The 20,406-nt window shown below is 53.5% G+C and overlaps 1 protein-coding gene across 3 annotated transcripts in view; it reads right to left on the bottom strand.

The window, feature by feature from the left end:
• Positions 1-20,406, bottom strand: part of TNFRSF11A (TNF receptor superfamily member 11a) — a 62,966-nt gene extending 42,560 nt beyond the window's left edge. For 2 of the 3 annotated variants that reach the window (XM_059881110.1, XM_059881111.1), the window contains exon 1: positions 20,233-20,406. In XM_059881110.1, the coding sequence (XP_059737093.1) occupies positions 20,233-20,307 (75 nt within the window). In that variant the 5' untranslated portion in view covers positions 20,308-20,406. Of the gene's footprint in view, positions 1-15,219; positions 19,231-20,232 lie in introns of those variants that run through there. The other variant, XM_010819019.4, reaches the window with a different exon arrangement.

Raw genomic sequence — 20,406 nt, 5'->3', positions numbered from 1 at the left:
CTCTAAAACAACAGGGCTTTTGACCCCTCCTTGTTTTCATTAAACAAATAAAGCAGAACGACTTCTCAACTATTTATGGAATAAAGGGTACGGTCACATAAATTCAACGTTAGGTCTGTCGCAGCGCTTGTGTTTGGGGAATAGGCTTTGATTCAGGGTACTTAGAAGCCTTGTAAAAACCACGCATGTGCTGACAGGGCCCTACTACAGGCTTAATCAGTAAACGACAAAAGTAACGTCTGGCCCGCAGAGTTTGCATCGACTAACTTCTGCTTCCTGACAGACAGCTCCTGAGTGTAGAAGGATCCCTAGAGGCTGTTTATAGCAAATATCTTTTACGTTTCCCCCTTTCTTCTCCCCTGCCCATATACATTCCTTGGACAGTCTTAGAAAAAAAGAAGTTAAAATTAAAATTAAAAAAGCAGTTAAGACAATGCATCTAGCGTATTGGCCATCTGTTACCTCACTTTCTTTTGTGTTTTGTGTCATGTCGATATTCGTTTCAGGGCGTACAAGCTGCTATTTAACTTTAATGGCTGACAGACTCTTCTGGAATAAGCATGTCTACAGTCTCTGCAAGGCTTTGGGAGATAATAAATTGTAAATCAAAATTGTCTTTATAAAGCTCCGTGGATTTATTGGATTTGTTTCCCAATGCAATGCCATGTTAGGTCTAATCCTGAAAAACTCCAAGCTGAAGAAACAAAACATTTCTCTGAGCAGAGTGGCAGAGATTGGAGGATCTGTATTTGGAATCCTGCAGGGAAGATTGACTTAAATATTTATTTTTCGTGCAGTTAAATCAACCCAATTGTACCGAAAGGCATTATGAATCCTAAAATTACTTTTCTGCTCTACTGAAAATTCATGCTGACATGTAACAAAACAGAAAGAAGCTTGGCTCCTTCTTTCAAATCAAGAAGAAAAGAACTCAACCCAGAAGAACAAATGAGGGATTTTCCATAGATTTTATTTTATAAAATATCATCCATGACTGTATTTGAGAATCTGGCTGTAAATTAAGTAAAGATTGGATCACATTTCTGATTGTTACAGTCTAACTGCAAGAGGTGGTTTTTCTTAAGGGAGGAACTACTGAATGTGAAAACAACACTCAATAGACTTACAGCCTTTGAAAAAAAAATATCCTTAAAGAAAGTAAAAATTGAAAGTGCTCTCACCCAGAAATCAACTACTAGAGAGCCCTGTTCCCCAGAACATCAAGAAAATGGCTTTACTATGAGGATTTCACGCCAGGAGATTTGTTTTCTCTGAAGCCTTTCAGAGAGAAGCTTTTCGTTCTTAGAAACAAATAAACAACAAATACAGCAAAGGGCTGAGTCACAGGCCCGCGAACAGAGGCCTGCGTTCCTTCTCGTCCACGTCTCTGCTCGGCTGGCTGGGGAGTCAGGCCAGAGACAAGGTCTAGGGTTTCCCCTCTGAACACTTCAATTAGTGAGTCCAAACACAGACCCTTGAAATTGGGATGTTCTGGGGGACCTGTTAAGTTTGGTCCCTTTCTTATCTCCTTTTCTCGAGAAGCTTCCAGCCCCTTCTCTATTTTATCCAGCTTTATAGTCTCGAATATGGCACAGTCATATGTCTGTTACTGGAAAGAAAGCATCCACCATCAGACTTCTTGGTTAACAGTTCAGACCTGGAAGTGGATGTCATAGAGGAGTCATTTTAAGCTTGCAAATCAGATAAGGCAGGTTTCCATAGAAAATAGAAAAATGAAACACTAACTGAAGTCAAGTCTGAGGAGCCAGAATGTAAGGATTTAGCAGAGCAGAGGCTGGGGCTGGGCGAGCCCCTGGAGAAGGAAGGGTGGTGGTACCAGGGCGCCAGTGAAGACAGAGGGGACGCCTGGCCAGGTGGCTCCGCCGGTCAGGAAGGGCGGCACGGGCTTCCCATTACGGCTCTTCCATCCAGGGCAGCTCTCCGAACCGAACTTCCAGGTCGGTCCGACATTTAAAACTGTCTGCTTTTCTACAACCTGAGGACAAGGTGGGGATAAGTCACTTCTGAGTCTCTGTTTCTTTGCCTATAAAATGGGGCGAATCATTGTACCCCTCCGACCGCAGTGAGGATGCGAAGGGGCAATTTGTGCAAATGATGTAGTGATGTGGTGATTTAGTTGCTCAGTCGTGTCTGACTCTTTGCGACCCCACGGACTGTAGCCCGCCAGGCTCCTCTGTCCCTGGGACTTCCCCAGGCCAGAATGCTGGAGTGGGTGGCCATTTCCTTCTGCAGGGGATCTTCCTGACCCAGGGATCGAACTCAAGTCTCCTATGTTGCAGGCAGATTCTTTACCTACTGAGTCACCGGGAAAGCCCGGCAAGGCAGCAATGGCAAGTGAAAACGAAGCCTGTGCTTCTTCCCGCTGAGGCCAAGCCCCACCTCAGTCCCCCAGCGACTTGGCCTCAGTGATGTGCGCCCTAGCTGATGGCCGCTGGCAGCGGGGTTAACCACACCCCTGGGCTGAATCGGCGAGCCGGGTTCCTTCTATCAGATCGTCCCCTGATGGGGGAACGGAGGGGAAGGCGTGTTGGCAGAAACAGGAAAGAGGGTGCAGAAGAGCAGGGATTCGCGGGGACATCCCGAAGCCCTGCCAGCTTCTGGATGCACCTTCCCCGTTTAGTTTTAACCTGGCTGTGCCTGGAGAATCCCAGGGACGGGGGAGCCTGGTGGGCTGCCATCTATGGGGTCGCACAGAGTCGGACACGACTGAAGTGACTTAGCAGCAGCCGTGATCACACAAGCTGACATCAGAGTGTTTCTGGTGACTGGAAAACGTGGTTTGTTTTTTTTTGCCTCTCTGCAAGATGTGCAGGATCTTAGTTCCCTCACTAGGACTCGAACTTGTGCCCCCTGCAGTGGGAGGTGCAGAGCCCTAACCACTGGACAGCCAGGGGATTCCCAGAAAAAACATGTTTTTAATCGAAAAGGTTTATTTTTTTTAAAGCCTGTTTGACTTCACATAAAGCAGTGCTTTCTCATGGGACTGAGATCGTGGCAGGTGGCCAGAGTCACTGCGGTGGTTTCTGTCTGGGGCTTCAGTCGGTGATGGCGGCCGAAGCTGGGTGTGGGGTGAGCTGACTCCAAGCTTCTGCTGAGAAAGGGGCTGGGAGATCCTGCCAGGGATTGCTGTCAACAGGGTCAGAATCGAGGGATATCCAAACGCCCTGCTAGATGTTTCCACTTTAAAAAACTCAACAGACAGCACTTCAAGCTCACGGTTTACAGAGGAAAACTCACACTTTTTCTTTGCACAAACCCAAGCTTCACATTTCATACTTCAGAACATTACACAGGCACCTGTGAAGATGATATGTTACTGATGAAAGAGATGAAGAAAATAAATAGGCAGCCTTTGGGGATCTCCTGTGCACCCCAATGCTTTGGCCACCTGATGTGAAGAGCTGACTCATTTGAAAAGACCCTGATGCTGGGAAAGATTGAAGGAGGGAGGAGAAGGGGACCACAGAGGATGAGATGGTTGGATGGCATCACCAACTCGATGGATGTGAGTTTCAGTAAACTCAGGGAGTTGGTGATGGACAGGGAAGCCCGGCATACTGCAGTCCATGGGGTTGCAGAGTCGGACACGACCGAGTGACTGAACTGAACTGAACCACGCACCCCAACAGATCACCCTAAGCACTCCCTGGGAGACCACTGAACTGTGTGAAGACCTCACATTATACAAGCCAGGTGCATGGTCTAAGTCATGATGCAATACAGAGAATCAGAGGGTTTAAACAGAAAGCTCCCTGACATCTAGAATACTCCAGTTCCCTTTGTTGTTGTCGTTTAGTGGCTAAGTGGTGTCCGACTCTTTGAGACCCCGTGCCCACCAGGCTCCTCTGTCCAGGGGATTTCCCAGGCAAGAAGACTGGAGTGGGTAGTCACTCCCTTCTCCAGGGGATATTCCCAACTTGGGGACTGAGCCCACGTCTCCTGCATCGGCAGGTGGATTCTTTACCAAAGAGTCGCCAGGGAAGCCACAATTGCATTTACAGAAACATATTTTACATATGACTCTTGAAAAAAAAAATTATCGACTCTTGAAAAAAAAAATTCTGCTGCTAAAATTGAGGCTCAACTATTCTCTGATTGGTACAACGTGAAAAGATGTGTCTAGTTTGAGAAGAATGTGAAGAAAAGGATGACATTGTGACTACTATTGATAATGTATTAATAACTGAGCTGCTACTGAGGGATTTAGGACATTCTAAAATGCGTTTTATGAATGTTTCCAGCGGTAAAGAGTATTCAAAACTTAAGCTTGAAGGCACTCATCACGGCTGGTCAACTACTAGACTCACTGAAAACCACTAATAGGAATCCACCTCCTCCCCTTATACAGACCACTCCCCATAATGGGGTTGGGAGCTGACCTCCTCACTTGCAGACACCAGAGTAAGGCCAGTCACTTCTCTGCCTGAGTCATCCGCCTTACCTTGTAAAGTGACTTTTCATGTGGTATGACCAGAAGGGGAATTTCAGCTTGGTCTAGGGTTTAATGACAGAAAGGACCCATCTCTTAAAAAGCTCTACTGTCATCACACCTTCAAGAACACCTTTCCTGAGCTCTCACATGCCCGTGCAAGGGACAGGCTTGTGTAGGACAAGGCCTTGGGCCCATCCTACCGTCTCAAAGTGTGCAGCGCCGGACCCCACAGGCACTGAGGAGAGAAAACTAGCAGGTGGGGACCCCACAATGGTGCAGGGCCTGGTCTGCCGAAGATCAGGTTCCAGGAAGTGCCTGGACACAGCCCTCACTGGTCACAGGAACAGGAAGGGGAGGGCACCCTGCCTGGGACACAGGGGAAGAGATCTTAGCAGGAGGACCCCAAAGCTAGGGGCCAGGGGTGAGGGGCAGAGGAGCCAAGGATGCTTGGCAGGAGGAGGAGGAGAGGAGGGAGACCCCGAGGGGTGCGGGCCCCGGAGCTGGGGGCCAGGGAGTGGACCAGGAGGACGTAGCAGCTGGGGAAGAAAGGGGGGCCTTTTAGCAGCACCCTGGGGCTTCCCTGGTGGCTCAGATGGTAAAGAACCCGCCTGCCAGTGCAAAAGACGAGGGTTTGACCCCTGGGTCGGGAAGATCCCCTGGAGGAGGAAGAGGCCACCCACTCCAGTATTCTGGCCTGAAGAATCCCATGGACAGAGGAGCCTGGCAGGCTGCCATCCATGGGGTCGAAGAGTCAGATATGACTGAGCGACTCACACTTTCCCACACTTGGAGCACACTGCAGAGAGTGGTGGCGTGAGAAAGGCCGATAAGAAGGCGTACGCTCCTTCTGACGATGCACAGTGTCTGATCGGGGGATGACCAGCATCTCAGTGACGGGACGGCCAGGCCAAAAGCAGGTGTGAGTGCACGAGGCAGGGAGTCTCAGTCATGGAGGAGGGCGAAGAAAGAGGCTCTTTTTAGGGAGGGGATAAAGGGCTGTCTCCATCTGGAAACACTAAATTTGGCTCTTTCACGTCAGCCCTTTGAAAAGTAAAAATGTTATGTATATATTTAAAAATGCACGTATATATATACATAACATAATTTGCCATTTGAACCATTTCTTAGTGTATACAGTTAGTGGCGATAATTAGACTCAGATGTACAACCATCACTATGGTCTCCGCAGAACATTCGTGCCACCCCAAACAGAAACTGTCTTAGGCACTACACAGTACCTCCTCCTTCTCACCGCTGTCTGGGAGCCCTGGAGTTAAAGAACACTGCCATATTTCCTCCAGCCCCTGGCAACCTCTTTCTGCCTCCTGTCTCTGTGAACTTGACTTTCTAGGCACCCCGCGTAAGTGGGATCATACAGGACTTGTCTCTGTGTCTGGCTTATTTCACTTGGCCTAGTCTTCAAGGTTCGTCCGTGTTGTAGCGTATGTGGGAACTTCGTTCCTTTTGATGGCAGAATGATGCCCCATTGTATGAATGAGTCAGTTTGCTTAGCCGTTCGTCTGTGGGTGGGTGTGTGGGTTGCTTCCATCTCCCTGTTGTGACGGGGCTGCTGTGAGCGGCAGTGAGCACCGGCACACAGGAACCTGCTGAGGTTGCTGCTTTCGGTTCTCTGGAGTCACACCCGAGTCACACAGTCGTTCCGTGTTCAGCTCTTAGAGGAGCTGCCAGGCATCCCCCCACGGTTGCTGCACTGTCTTAATCCATTCCCAGCAGAAATGCACCAGCTGGTAAAGAATCTGCCTGCAGTGCAGGAGACAGAGGTTCAGTCCCTGGGTAGGGAAGATCCCTGGAGAAGGGAGTGGCAACCCACTCCAGTATTCTTGCCTGGAGAACTCCTTGAACTGAGGAGCCTGGAGGGCTACAGTCCACGGGGTCAAAAAAGAAACGGACACAACTGAGTGACTGACACTTTCAGCAGAAACGCACGAGGCTTCCAGCTTCTCCATGTCTTTGCCAACACTTGTTACTTTTCATTTCTTTTGGTAAGTGATCCTAATGAGAGTGGTTTTTCATAATTAATTAATTTGTGTATTTGCAGCACTAGCTGTTAGTTGCAGCATGTGGGATCTAGTTCATGGAGCAGGGACCGAACCTGGACCCCCTGCATTGGGAGCACCGAACCTTAGCCACGGGCCACTCAGTGTGCTTGTGACCTGCATGTCCCTAATGATCAATGATGCTGAATATCTATTTTATGTGCCTATCGGCCACTTTTAGAGAAATATCTGCCTAAGTCCTTTATCCATTCTTATGGGGTGATTTCATTTTGCCCAGACTTGTGCACGGGACTAGACTTAGCTGTCAACAGGGCTGACTCATTATATAGGACCAGAATGGTTACCAGAGGGCTGTAGGACCCTTGGATTCATTTTCACCATCTTGAAAGAAATCCTTGATTGTCCTATTGAAGAAAAACTTTCCCAATCTAAACAGCATCACTGCGTGGTTCTCTAGAAAATAATCAAGGAGGTTTAGCATTTAAGTAAGACGTGCTTGGCCAGTTTACAACCTAAAAGTGGGACACACTGCATTCATTTACTCCCCAAATGCTGATTGAACACATCCTATGTGCCAGAGACAATTTTAAGTTTTGTGGACATGGTAGATATTAGCCAGAGAGAGTCCTTGCTTACAGTCCTTGGGAGAAGAATGACAGGAAGCAAACATGCAATGGAATCTGGCTGGAATGATCACGATGGAAAAATGAAACAGGATAAGGTGATGGAATTACGAGGGGAGCCTCACTGATAAGGTGACTTTTGAGTGGAGACCTGCATGAAGTGAGGGAACAAGTCAGGTTAACGGGAAGTCTAAATCCACACAACTGGTGACATAGTTTATCCACATCACGAGTTAACATGTACCTGCAGCTTCAGGACTGAGGTACAGACTGCAGGTTCCCAGTGGACATAACACTTGAAATAATAAGCACTCCGTGCTATTTTTATCATCAGGGAGGAAATAATTTGTCATAAGACTTTTTTAATTTTAAAGTTTAACCGAGATAAAATACTCATAACAAAATTTACTATCTTAACCATTTTGCTATGAGATTTTTTAAAAATAGATACTGCACACAGAAACAAAAATCTGACTCAGGTCAGATTTAACTGGAAAAAAAAAAAAAAAACCCCGTAAAAATGTAGAGTAATTGTGGCCTTTTAGAAGTCTTGGCATAGTCACCATTTCGATCTACCAAACAATACAGTCGACTTCACGAGCTGTCTTGAAAGTTGGTTTTATGGCCCCATCAGCATCTTTTCCCCCCTGATCACCTTGATTCCAGATAAGCTCATTAAAAAAAAATCTTACTCAGACAAGAGCATATCAAAGGTCTATTGATTTCTGCTCATCTCTCTTTCTTACTCGGCTCACAATGCATGTATTATCTCTGCTCCTAGAAAACATATGGCCCAAGGGAAAATGAAGAAATAACCTTGCATTTCAAAACTTTAATTGCAAGTGTCTTTGTCTTCTGGGAGATGAGGGGTGAAGCAAGTCTGCAGCTGTGCGCTACCTGCAGCAGCGGGAACGTCTGTTCCCTAAACAGCGCGATTAGGGTGGGTGACTCGTCCTCACACCAACCCTCCCAGGCTCTGTGAATGCCCCCTTTATTCTCCCAGTGTGGAGGGTTTTTTTTTTTTCTTTGCCATTCTTGAATTTTTTGTTTTAACTTTTATTCATTTGACAGGAGAGCTCCTTTCTCCTCTTCCCTGCAGTAACCGTTACGAACCCGAGCTTCTCAGCTCACGCTGCTCTGCTGGGTGCCCAGGGCCCTGTGAGGCTCTGCTCTGCTCTTTGGGGGAAGTGACGTGTCAGTCCTCAGTCACGTCTGACTCTTTGTGACCGCGTGGACTGCAGCCTCTGTCATGGGATTCTCCAGGAAGGAACACTGGAGTGGTAGCCATTCCCTTCTCCAGGGGATCTTCCTGAACCAGAGGTTGAACCTGGGTTTCCCACATTGCAGGCAGATTCTTTACCAGCTGAGCCACCAGGGAAGCCCATGGTGGGAGTGCACCCGGCTAATAAGGCCTTTAGACCCCAAAGGGGCCAGGGAAGGGGCTAGACTGCCCTGGCCTGCTTCCTTTTCAAAAAACAATTCCTGTTCTACCTTTTTTTTTTTTTTGATGTTCAGTTCAGTTCAGTCACTCAGTTGTGTCCGACTCTTTGCGACTCCATGAATCGCAGCACGCCAGGCCTCCCTGTCCATCACCAACTCCCGGAGTTCACCCAGACTCACGTCCATCGAGTCAGTGATGCCATCCAGCCATCTCACCCTCTGTCGTCCCCTTCTCCTGCTGCCCCCAATCCCTCCCAGCATCAGAGTCTTTTCCAATGAATCAACTCTTCACATGAGGTGGCCAAAGTACTGGAGTTTCAGCTTCAGCATCATTCCTTCCAAAGAAATCCCAAGGCTGATCTCCTTCAGAATGGACTGGTTGGATCGCCTTGCAGTCCAAGGGACTCTCAAGAGTCTTCTCCAACACCACAGTTCAAAAGCATCAGTTCTTTGGCGCTCAGCCTTTTTTGATGTGGACTGATTTTAAAGTGTTTTTTGAACTTGTTACAATGTGGCCTCTGCCTTCCGTTTTGGGTTTTCGGCCACAGGGTGCGGGATCTTAGCCCCCTGACCAGGGGTCAGCCTGCACCCCCTGCACGGGGAGGTGACGTCCCCACTGCGCCCGGGAAGCCCCAGGCCTGCTGCTTAAGTGTGCACAGCGTGACCTGGAAAATGAATGCAAAGGTGCCGCTCGGTGGGCGGGTCTGGGGTGGGGTCTGCACTCCTAACAGGCTCTCGGGTGATGCCAGCACTGCTGCGAGTCGAGCGCCAAGGTCAGAGATGGGTCAGACCGAGATGAAGGCCCCTCAGGGCTCCCCAGGCCCCCACACCTGCCCCGGCCCGCCCCCATCCACTTCTGCCATCTCGCCAGCGGCCCTGCCCAGGACCGAGGCCGGAAGCGTACCGCGCGGCCCCTCGCCCTGTCCCTTCCAGCCTTGCGGTCTTGCTCAACCCTCGGCCCGGGTCAGCAAGGCCAATCAGTTGACTCCCCACTCGGGCCACTGTCATTTAAGCGAAGGTCTCACACCTGGACTGCTCAGCCCCTGTGCTAGAAGGTCTCAGCCACCCGGACTGTCTCCTCTCACAGTCACGCTGAGGATCACCGGCGGTTTTGTTTTTTTAAACTTTCTCTTTTGTAGTGGGGTACGGCTGATAACCAAACAATGGTGTGACAGGCTGGGGTGAACAGTGAACTCAGCCATACATGTACAAGCATCCCACGCACCCATTCTCCCCCAGATCTAAGGTGGGTTTCTGTGTTCCTCCTCTTCCCAGTCAACCGCACACTCCCCACCTCCCCCACTTGCCTGCCCCCCACGTCACTTTCGGGGTCACCCCCTGCTCAGGACCTTCAGTGAGCGCACTGGCTGTCTTTGCGACCCCCGGGCCTCGGACCTCCCCCCATGCCACTCTGGCGAGCCCGCCCGCCCCTGGGTCAACCCTGACCCCCAGCTTCGCTGCGCCCTCCCTGCCCCGGCTGGGCCATCCATCGCCAGCTGTACCCCGCCTGCCAGGCGCACAGCCCGCCTCTCCTGGGGAGCCTGTCCAGGGCCACTGAGCCACGAGGCCCTAACCCCCCATGCATCTCACAGCCTCCGGGGGCAGCCTCCTGGGGTCACATCCTAGGACTTCGGCTCGATTCCAGGTTCAAGGAAGGATGAAGCCCGCTCCGGGTGCTGAGCCGGTGCCCACAGGACCCCGGGCCCTGGGGAGCCGCCCGGGGGAGACTCTCCCCATCTCGGCGGCTGGGAGGGGAGCACCACGGCCCCCTCTCTGGTACAGTCACTGCCACACTCGACAGCCTTCGTCTGCCTCGCTTTTCAAGACTTAAAGCCCAGGTCTAGGGCCATTCCTGGACTTGGCTGAACTCGCCCTCTTCCTTTCTTTCCTGAACATAGTTGAGCTCCACCTTCTCTTGTCTCAGCCACAAGTGAGCTACACTTAAAAAGAAACACACACGAACTCAACCACCCAGGATACTCAACACCTCTGAGCGCTGCACGGTGCCAGGTACGGGAATCTGACTCGCCTACACTGTTCAGAGACGAGCGCTTCTCAGCCTCACTGCGCAAGCGAGCCACCTGAACCTCTCATAAAGATGCAGGTTTTCTAACAAGTCCCAGGTGATGCCGACACTGCTGGTCTTGGAGGAGCAAGGTCAGAGACGGCCTCAAGGCCCGAGAGCCAAAGGAAGGGCCCGAGAGCACTTCCGGGCTCTGCACCGTCATCTCCATCCGCACGAGGGACCCTGAGCCCTGCCGCGCCCACCACCGCGCAGATGCCGCGCGGCGGGAGGGGGCGAAGGGCAGAGCAGGTCCTCACTGAACGTCTCCCGCTGGCCGGGCACCGCGCTCGAGGCTCTCCCTTCCTTATCTTCCCCAGCTCCCTTCTTCCTCACCAAGAGACAAGGTGGCCCACTCAGACCGTGCGTGATAAGCAGAGTGGCACAGTGCCAGGCATGCAGCAAATGCTCAAATTCTCAGTAAATTATGAATAATATTTCCTGAAGGACTGATTGTGATCTTACAACTTCCCCTTACAGAAAACTGTAATGGTTTCCTACGAGTTCTGAATCAGATTCACGCTCCTCAGCACGGGCTCAAAAGGGCTCCACCAATCGGGGGCAGAGTCAGAGACACCCTGGGGCGAACGGGAGGCCAGACCAAGATCGGAAATCCCTTCCTGGGCTCGGATTCGCTCTCGAACGGGGACGGAAGGCAGGCCCACCTGGCCCACATGCGGCTGCTCCCGCTGCCGTCGGGAGGGGGCCTCTCACACGACGGCCCCACCCGGGACGCCCTGGACTCACCGTGCGGGCGCCCATCACCCCCACATCGCCTCGTCCCAAGGATCGCCCCACTTAGTTACGATGACGAGCTGCCCATTCTAGGGCTTTGGCTGTTGTTCAGTCGCTCAGTTGTGTCCGACTCCTTGCGACCCCATGGCCTGCAGCGCGCCGGGCATCCCTGTCCCTCACGAGCTCCCAGAGTTTGCCTAAGTTCATGTCCATGGAGTCGGTGATGCCATCCCACCATCTGGTGCTTTGGTCATTTGTAACCAGACACATAAATAGGACCTCGGTGACCTGGGCACAGGGACCCCGACTGGAATAAGGAAAACCTAAGCTCCTCAGAAGGGGCCCCCCCAGCCCCCCACACGGAGGACAGAGCCTGGGGAGCGGCAGAAGGGGATGAACACGCCCGGGACGTCCTGACAAACGCAGGGCAGGGCTGGAGTGCCTGGCCCAGCGGGGACAGGACAGCTTCTTCCCGGCACCCCAGGGCTGCCCGCAGTCAGAGATGCCCTCGCGCCGGGAAGTGGCAGCGGTGACTCAGTCTGTCACATTTCTTTTCCTCCTGAGTCAGGGAGCGACCCGCACATGGACCCTGAGCTGAGGCTGCCCAGGGTGCCCGCCTAAACCCAGCCTTCAAGTCACAGCCTTTCCCCTTCTGCTCGGTGACAGTCGACAACAGAGCGCCCTCCGCAGATGAACCTCCTCGAGCGGGTCCCACAGATGCAGACGGGCTGTGCTATTTCCCCAAGCCCTAAGGAGCCTGCTTCTCTCTCTGCACGCCCCAGGCCTGGAGCTCTCCCTGTCTGAGCCCTGCCTGTCACGCAGCAACCGCAGACGCGGCTTCCCTGCGGGGTGAGGGCCGCGCCCCGGGGCTGACGCCTGCCCTGAACGTGCCGTTCTCATGGGGTCCTGGGCGTTAGTCCTGTCTTCCCGGTGAGCTGGAGTGGGGATTAGACCTCTGCGAGCAGCACCTAGCACGTGCCAGGCACACGGGAGGGCTTTGACAGGTGGCAGGTGCGTTTAAGACGGTCATCAGGCAATACTCCTTTAGCTCTGAGCTCAAAATCGTTCCGTGGCATCCGACGTCTACAGCAGCAGGTCTCAAACTCCAGCGTGCCTCAGAATCCCCTGCGGAGGGGGTGACACCGATGGAGGGTCCCACCCACAGGGTGTCTGATGTCCGGGCCTGGGGACATGCATTCCTCAGCTCCCAGGGTCCAGGCCGCCCCCACCAGGCCGGCTCGGGTCTTAGACACCAGCCAGGCCTTGGTTTTCTCCCGCTTGGCATCACGTCCATCCAGGCCCAGAGGCTTCCTTGGCCCCTGTCCTGCCCTGCACGCCCTAGGCACCTGGCTCAACCCTCCGGGCAGCTGTTGACCCGCTTAACTGCCAGGGACGCAGATGGGCGGTCTCAGCCTCAATACGAGGCAGGAGTGTTCTGGGGCCCGGGCGCAGAGGGGAGTTCTGTTTTCCAGAGCACCTCCTGGAACTGCAAAGCCAGGATCCAGAGAATTGAAAGGAAAGAAGCTGACAGCGAGGTTAAAGGAAGTCGCATGAATAACTTGAGTGAGAGGAAGTAGTGGGCTGACGGTCTTCAACGAGAGAAACACGAAAATAGAGACAGTGGCCAGCGGATCTTCACCCCCAAACAGAGCAAATGCGAGGAACCGGGTCGAACTATGAGACAGTACTAGATTTAGGGCCACAGGGACGTTCCAGCCGCTGAGAATTGTTGAAGGATTCGCGGCAGAACCAGGGCAGATGTGATCAATCCCCACTAGGCTTGAAACAGGGACCAGAGTCTCCATTAACATGAATGTTTCAGACGTGATGCTGCTTTTCTACCCTGGGTACAAAACTGAGAGCCCCTGACAAGTTTTTCAACTGGACAGGCGCTTGGCAGCTGTCTGTGCTACTTAAGGGCACAGTTTTCAGTGAGGTGGTGCCAGTGGTCAAGAACCTGCCTGCCAATGCAGGAGACATAACAGACTCAGGTTCAATCCTGGGATCAGGAAGATCCCCTGGGGAGGGCATGGCAACCCACTCCAGTGTTCCTACCTGGAGAATCCACAGAAAGAGGAGCCTGGCGGGCTATAGTCCACGCGGTCGCAAAGCATAGGACACGACCAAAGGACTTAGCGTGCATGCATGCACATTGCAGAGAGGAGCAAATGTTTTTAAAGAGTCAGAACCTCAGAAAAAAGGTTCCCTTCCTATTTGGGGGAAGTAAGGAGGACGGAGCTGGCAGAGGCCGTGGTGCAGACAGGACTTGTGTGACAGAACCCCTGTTCTCTTCCCGCCTCCCAGGTTCAGCCATCACGTTCACAACATGTTAAAGAGTTTTTCTTCCTCATTTTTCATGGAAAGTCTTCAAATTTCTGGTGGCTGGAGGAAGTGGTTCTTGTACTCTGAACACTGAACAGGAAATGTCATGAGTTATTATTATTCCAATGAACCCAAAGGGTCGTTTTTTTGCCCACGGTTCTTCCTGCCACTTGGAGACCTGGCAGCTCTCTGCCTTTGCCTGTGCCAGGAGGGCCTCTGTGTCACCTGTGAGGCCAGGGCTTTTGGGGGTGGGGGCGCAGAGGGGGCAGGCAGAGTGGAAGAGAAACACTCAGCTGAGGCACCGACAGCCACCAGGAAAAGGGGCCTCCTGCAGGAGAAAGAGCTCTGCCCAGCTGCCGTCCAAGGTAAACACGGCTTGGGCTGGGGGCGGGTGCGCCCAGGGCACTGTAGAAGACCACGGGGTAGGTCACGCCAGCTCTGATGATGGACTCAGGGGACCGCCGGCCGCTTATCTCTGTAGTCCTGAGTTCTCAAACTCTGCCTACATCCTGACCCTCTGATTCAAAGACACCTTTAGGCCAGGAAATGGCTCTGAATTCTAAGGCACACAAATTTCCTGCAGTGCCTTGGGGCTCTTAGCTTGTTTTTACCTCTAGGGGCTCTAAGGAATTTTGCTTCCCAGTACAACAATCCGAAGCAAATGGGATTCCATATCCTACACTGCATTCTTCTTTACAGTTTAGGGGAAAAATCCTTTACTTGCAACTGAAACTGATTTGACTTGGATTTGGACTAAGAAGTTTCCTTAATAAACTGTGCAGAAGGATCACGCAAATGGTTAGCTGTGTTGTCCTGACATCTATCATATATATATATATTTTTAAATAATAGGTGCGACCACATCCTCTGCCCCTGTGTCTTCAGCACCTGGCACACCTCGGGGCACCCTGCACTTGCCTCCTTTCTCTCCCCACCTTCCTGACCCCATTCAAGCTTCTCCAAGTTCCTCCCCAGAGCAGGAGCCCTGGCCTCCTTCCCGCCCCCTGGGGACCCACCCCCGTTCCCCATGGCGCTGCTCCCCACAACCTGCAGATCTGACCGCGCGTCCCTCCCCAGCACACAACACGCGGGGGTAAAACCTAGACTATTTGCACATAAAGCCCTTCTCGGCCTCCCTCTCGCCACCTGCCCTGGCAGCCCGGGAACACGGCCCTCTGGAGTCACCCCAAACACTGGACTCCGTCCACCCCTGTTATCCCCCAGCCGCTCCCACCGCCAGGCAGGGCGCCCACCAGCCTCAGACCCCCGCCCAGGCCGCCCCCTCGCCCTCCTTCTGCGCCTTAGACGTGCACAGCCGCACGGCAAGAAAGTGGGGCCATTCCCCCGACGCCTCCAAGCGGGCGAAGGCCCTCTTGCCCTGGGCGCGCACCCGCACTCTGAGCGCGCTCCGGGGACGCACGGGTCCCGTCGCGTTCCGTCTGCTCGCGGCTAGACTCAGCGGTGCCGGGAGACCAGGGCTGGGCCTGCTCTCCTGGCGTCCCACCGGGAGGAGGCGCTCCTTTTGTTGAGCTAAATGAACACGTTCAACACAGTCTTCTTTCTTACCCTGAACATGGCAGCCCACGGAAACCTGAGGCTGGAGGTCACTGCTGGCCCACAGGACGCGGACAGCTGGGTCGTGAGCACACATCCACGCAGGCGAGCGCCTAAATGCTGACGGGGCTGCCTTAGCTCAGCAGGGCCAGGGAGGGGGAGGGCTGGGGAGCCGGCAGGCCGGGCCCCCGCCAGGAAACAGACTGACAGCGCCCGCGGATGGAGGGCAGAGATACCGGCGGGCCGCGCCTCCCGCTCAGCGCCAAGCCCACGAGCTCTCTGAGAGATCACTCCCACCGGGTCTTCTGTTCTGCCCAAGTCCACCGTCTCACTCTGGGGTTTTCAGGCTCAGAGGCTGGGTTTGGGGCGGAAAGGAGCTGAGTTTAATCTGTTTCTAGCAGTGGGTCCCACGAGGCAGCTCGGTGCTTGGAGCTTCCCAGGTGGCGCTAGTGGTAAAGAATCCACCTGCCAATGCAGGAGACAGGAGACGCGGGTTCAATCCCTGGGTGGGGAAGATCTCCTGGAAGAGGCCAGGGCCACGCACTCCAGTGGAGGAGACAGGAGACGCGGGTTCCTTCCTGAGTGGGGAAGTGGCACCCACTCCAGTGTTCTTGCCGGGAGAATCCCATGGACAGAGGAGCCTGGCAGGCTACAGTCCATGGGGTCACAAAGACTCTGAGATGACTGAATGTCTAAGCTCCCAGATGGCAGCTGGAGTGACCCATAAGATTGGGAAGGTACGGGTGGTGGGAAGGAAAATCAGCTGTCAGCGGGGATCCCAATCCCACCCACTGCGGCGGGGGGTGACTGAGGTGGGGTCGGGTGTTTCTCCTGCGGGCTGGGGTCCGGACTCTGCAGGCAGACAGCAGACAGCAGACAGGCCATGGCTGTCCACCAGCCCCGCTGGCCCGAGGGTGGGTTCCCTGGGGCGTGAGTCACTTGGAGAGCTGAGGACCATCTAGGCGGGATGCAGATCCACATCCACAGCAAGACGGCCCGCCAGCCTCCTCTGGACACACATGCAGAAAACACACCGCTTTCTTTTCCCATGCACTTCAAAAATAGGAAAACAGCATGGGGGGAATTTTAATACTGAGCTGGCAGAGAAAGTTCACGTGGCTCCTTCTTCAAACAGCACTCTCTGCAAAGGAGGCCCTGGCTTGGAACTCCCCTTTTCATGGCCTCATAAAACACTGATTTACTGACCTTCAAAGATACACCTTTATTGTTTCAGTTTTCCTGGCATAAGAATTTCTGGTAGATAACTGTAAAAGCAAACTCATATTTCCTTATCAACACAGAGAATACGTTCAGATTACAGATGTGCCATTTTCAGGGGAAGTGGTGGGAAGGAAATACCGGGGCGGGGGTGGGGGGTGGCGGGGGCATTCGAAATATCTGTGATCAACAAAACCAACGAAAAGGACGCTGATCCCGGAGTCTGTGACTCTCTAAACAAAGTAGGAACACACGGCCAGGTCTTCCCGCTAGGATGGGCCAGTGGGGCAGGGAGATTGTTGGGCCAGGGCGGGCACCCACGAGCCCTGCAGCCCCACCCAGGGGATTTCCTCTGCGGGGTCTCCCCACGGGCCTTCCAGGGCCCACGACCTCTCTGTTCCTGATTAGTCTACCTTGCCACCTCAATGAGGGCCACACAAGTGTTATCTCAAACACTGCAAATGTTTACTGCCCTGTCTGTGGCAGGCTTCCTTCAGCTAGCTTTACAGAGTGCTATTTGCTATCCATAAAGTCATAAAAATATGTGGGTTTTCTTTTCTTGGCAAGATTGCTTTAGGCCTAAACCATTCAAGCCATCTTCTCCAATAGAGAGCTTTCTTCCCCAACTGCCTCTGACCCCTGCTTTCCCAGCCGTCCTTCCAAGATGGCCTCGGGAGCGTCCTGCTCCGAAGCCCTTCCTGGTTCCTCCAGCTGTATCCCTCCTTCCTTCCCTGCACCGCTTCATGTACAGAAGGTGTTACTCTTCGCCTGCCTTGTCCTCTGGACCCGACAGTGAAGACCCAGCTGTGTCTTGGCTGTGCATTTCCCCAGAACAAGGCTTTACATCCCAAATACCAAATACACTTGCTGGCCGGGGTATGAGCGACTCTGCCCTTACTTAGGTCTTGGATTACTAGGGATAAACACGGCTGTGTGATCAATGACCTCAATGAACACAGTCTGGTCCTATAATTTCTCAACTCTAACAGCAGAATGATCAACATAGAAGTTTTCAGTGTTTTTCTTTCTGTAGACAAACACTCTTCTGTCTGAACTCAAATGCCCTCACTGACACAGACACACAGAGATACAATCGCAGAGATGTTTTAAAAGGCAAACCTTACAGCCTTCCAGGTACGTTTAAATTGATTTAATATAATGTTCATGGAACGAAATACAATGCTTGCAGATAAGGCCCTTTCTGGAAGCTGTTTTTGCCAACTATTTTACAAAAGCGATACCTCCGCCACGCCCCACACTAAACAGTTCTTCAGGCCTTGCCTAGCGGGTGAGAACTAACACCAAGGCAATTCCTCTCTCTGAACAGACCAGGTGGGCCCAAAGCAGCCGTACCTGCAGGATGGCTCTTGGAACCCCAGTTTCTGCAGGGGGCCACGGCCACCCCGGCTCAGAATCAACGCGTCTGCGCTGGGGAGACTAGACGCACACACGTCACTTGATCGGAGCTGTCCCAGCACCCTTCCATTGCTTCCTGTTGGTGTTTAGTTGCCGAGCTGCGTCCAGCTCTTGGCGACCTCATGTACGGTAGCCTGCCAGTTTGTCTCTCCATAGAATTCTCCAGGGAAGAATATTGGAGTGGGTTGCCATTTCCTTCTCCAGGGGATCTTCCCGACCCAGGGATTAAACCCCCAGTCTCCTTCATGGCAGGCAGATTCTTTACCACTGAGCCACCTGGGAAGCCCCGTTTCCTGTTTAGGTATGATTTAAAAATGCACATAATTCATGCAGCTCAAAGGGAAAGGGCGGGATGGTTGGGGAGAGTAGATAGTACTTGCTGAAAGATAGCTCTGAGAAATAAATGGGTATTTTGGCTTTTTTTTTTTTTTGGCTGCATCGTGAGGCGTGTGGGATCTTAGTTCCCCTACCTGTGATCCAACCCATGTCTCCCGCATTGGAAGCATGGAGTCTTAACCACTGAACTGCCAGGGAAGTCCTGAGAAAGAAATGTTTTGATAGCAATTGCTGTCAATGTTAGAACCTACAGCACTACATGTACACATATATGTACATATGAAGTTTTTGCAATTAACACTGTGAGGTGTTTTTTTTTTTTAAAGCTGTGTAGTGAGCAGGGTTTTCTCAGGTGGCTAGCTATTCCCTGGAGCCCTCCTCCTGTGGTTTAAATAAAGCAGCACACCTGTCCAACCTGTTGAACACTTCATTAAGCAACACCTAAAGTGCTTACAATGAGAAAATGCCTTCAGGCTTTCCCGGCTTCCCTGCCCTCAGCCATTCCCAGAGGCTCCCTTAGGCAGAAAGGGAACAGGCCACATCTTCCAAGAGAACCGTCTGCTCCAGCCCACAGCCTGTACTTCCGTCCAGGCTCTAGTCCCAGGTTGGTTTGCCATCTCTCCTCACTCCAAACACAGCCCTAGAAGTGCTGTTCTCTCTGGAAGCTGTCAGCAAGAGCCGAAGCCAGTCTTTACAGAGCAGGGGAATCTGAAACTGCTGAAAGCAGAAAGCCACCAGCACTTGCCCTCTAAGGGACTTCCAAGGGGACAGGCTGTCAGAGGACTGTGGGGCTGGCTTTCCCACACTAGAGCTCTCCTCCAGGGGACAGAAAACCAGTACCTGCTTTTATTCACCTGGCAACTGGACCAAGTGATCCCATAGAGAAATTTCTCCGGAGGGCTTGGGATGGGGAGGGAACCCGGATAGGGGAATTCGGTTTCCCGGTCCCCTCAGCCCCCTTGAGTCTTGAACAGCCCCCGGGACTCGAGGGGAAAGGCCGCAGAGGGGAGTCCCGGGCTGCTCCCGGGCTGGAGCCCCAGCGGGGCCTGGCCGCGCTGAGGCCGCCCCCTGCCCCACCTGCCCGCCCGCTCAGCACCCGGAGAGCAGCGCCCTACAGACCGGCTCCCCGACTGACTTCAAGCACCCCAGGTGCGTTGGTTTTTCCAACTGTGAAGACTATTTTGTCCCAGTATCATCACAGGGGTTCTGAGAAGTGACTCTGCGTCATTCTGGTCCGGAACCTGAGCCGGTGGTTCTTGAACTGCTTGCAGGTTTGTGGGAGTGCGGTGGGGGCGGTGGAACTGGAGGGGAGAAGGGAGATTTACAGAAAGAGGGGAACGTAGGAAAACATTCTGATTTTCTTTTCTTTTTTTTTTTTTTGATTTCCTTTTTCAGAAAAAAATCTCCTCTGTCCATGGGATTCGCCAGACAAGAATGCTGGAGTGGGTTGCCATGCCCTTCTCCAGGGGATCTTCCCGACCCGGGGATGGAACTCTGGAAGGAGAACCCAGGGTCTTCTGTACTGCCGACGGATTCTTTACCATCTGAGCCACTAAACTACCAAACCCGGTCTCAGCGCGCGCTCTGGATGGACACCCCCGCAAGGGGCAAGCATCAGCCAGTCCACCTTCCGACAGCCGCCAAGCGGAGGTGGGGAGACGGAGTGAGGCGCAGGTAGAGTTAAGGACCGGGGCTCAGAATGGCCCGAAAGGAGAATCCTACTTAGGACGGTTGGTTAACTTGGGCGCTGCCTGCGGTTCTGAAGTTTTCTCTCGAGTCCGTCCGCAGGGGAAGGGGCCGTGTCTACGCCGCTGTCTCCGCGGCAGCGATCGTGCGGGGGCCCCTGGTCCGCTTTCGGGTGCCGGGGTCCCGCAGCACCCCAGCATCCCTGAGGCTCCCGGTTCCCTCCTCCCACAGTCCGACCGCACCCGCCGTGGCTCTCCCCCCAGATCCTCAGCCCCCAGGCTCCGTGCGGGTCTCGGAGCCCCCGGCCGCGCGGAGGAGGGCGCGCAGGGAGCCCGGGCGCGGGGCGCGGGCGGCGGGCGGCCTCCTTACCTGCAGCCGGCCGAGCAGCGCCAGCAGCGCCAGCGGCGCGGGCAGCGGGCGGCGCCGCCGGGCGCGCGGTGCCATGGCGCGGAGGGCGGGGGACGGTGGCCCGCTCTGCGGCCTCTGCTGCCCGCGCGGCGGCCCGGGACCTCGGGTCCGCCCGCTCCGCCCCGTCCAGCCCCG

The sequence above is a fragment of the Bos taurus genome, chromosome 24 (genome assembly GCF_002263795.3).
Source record: "Bos taurus isolate L1 Dominette 01449 registration number 42190680 breed Hereford chromosome 24, ARS-UCD2.0, whole genome shotgun sequence".
In the NCBI taxonomy this organism is placed as follows: domain Eukaryota; kingdom Metazoa; phylum Chordata; class Mammalia; order Artiodactyla; family Bovidae; genus Bos; species Bos taurus.
Note: the sequence above shows the minus strand (reverse complement) of the source record. Positions and strands in the feature narration are given on the sequence as shown.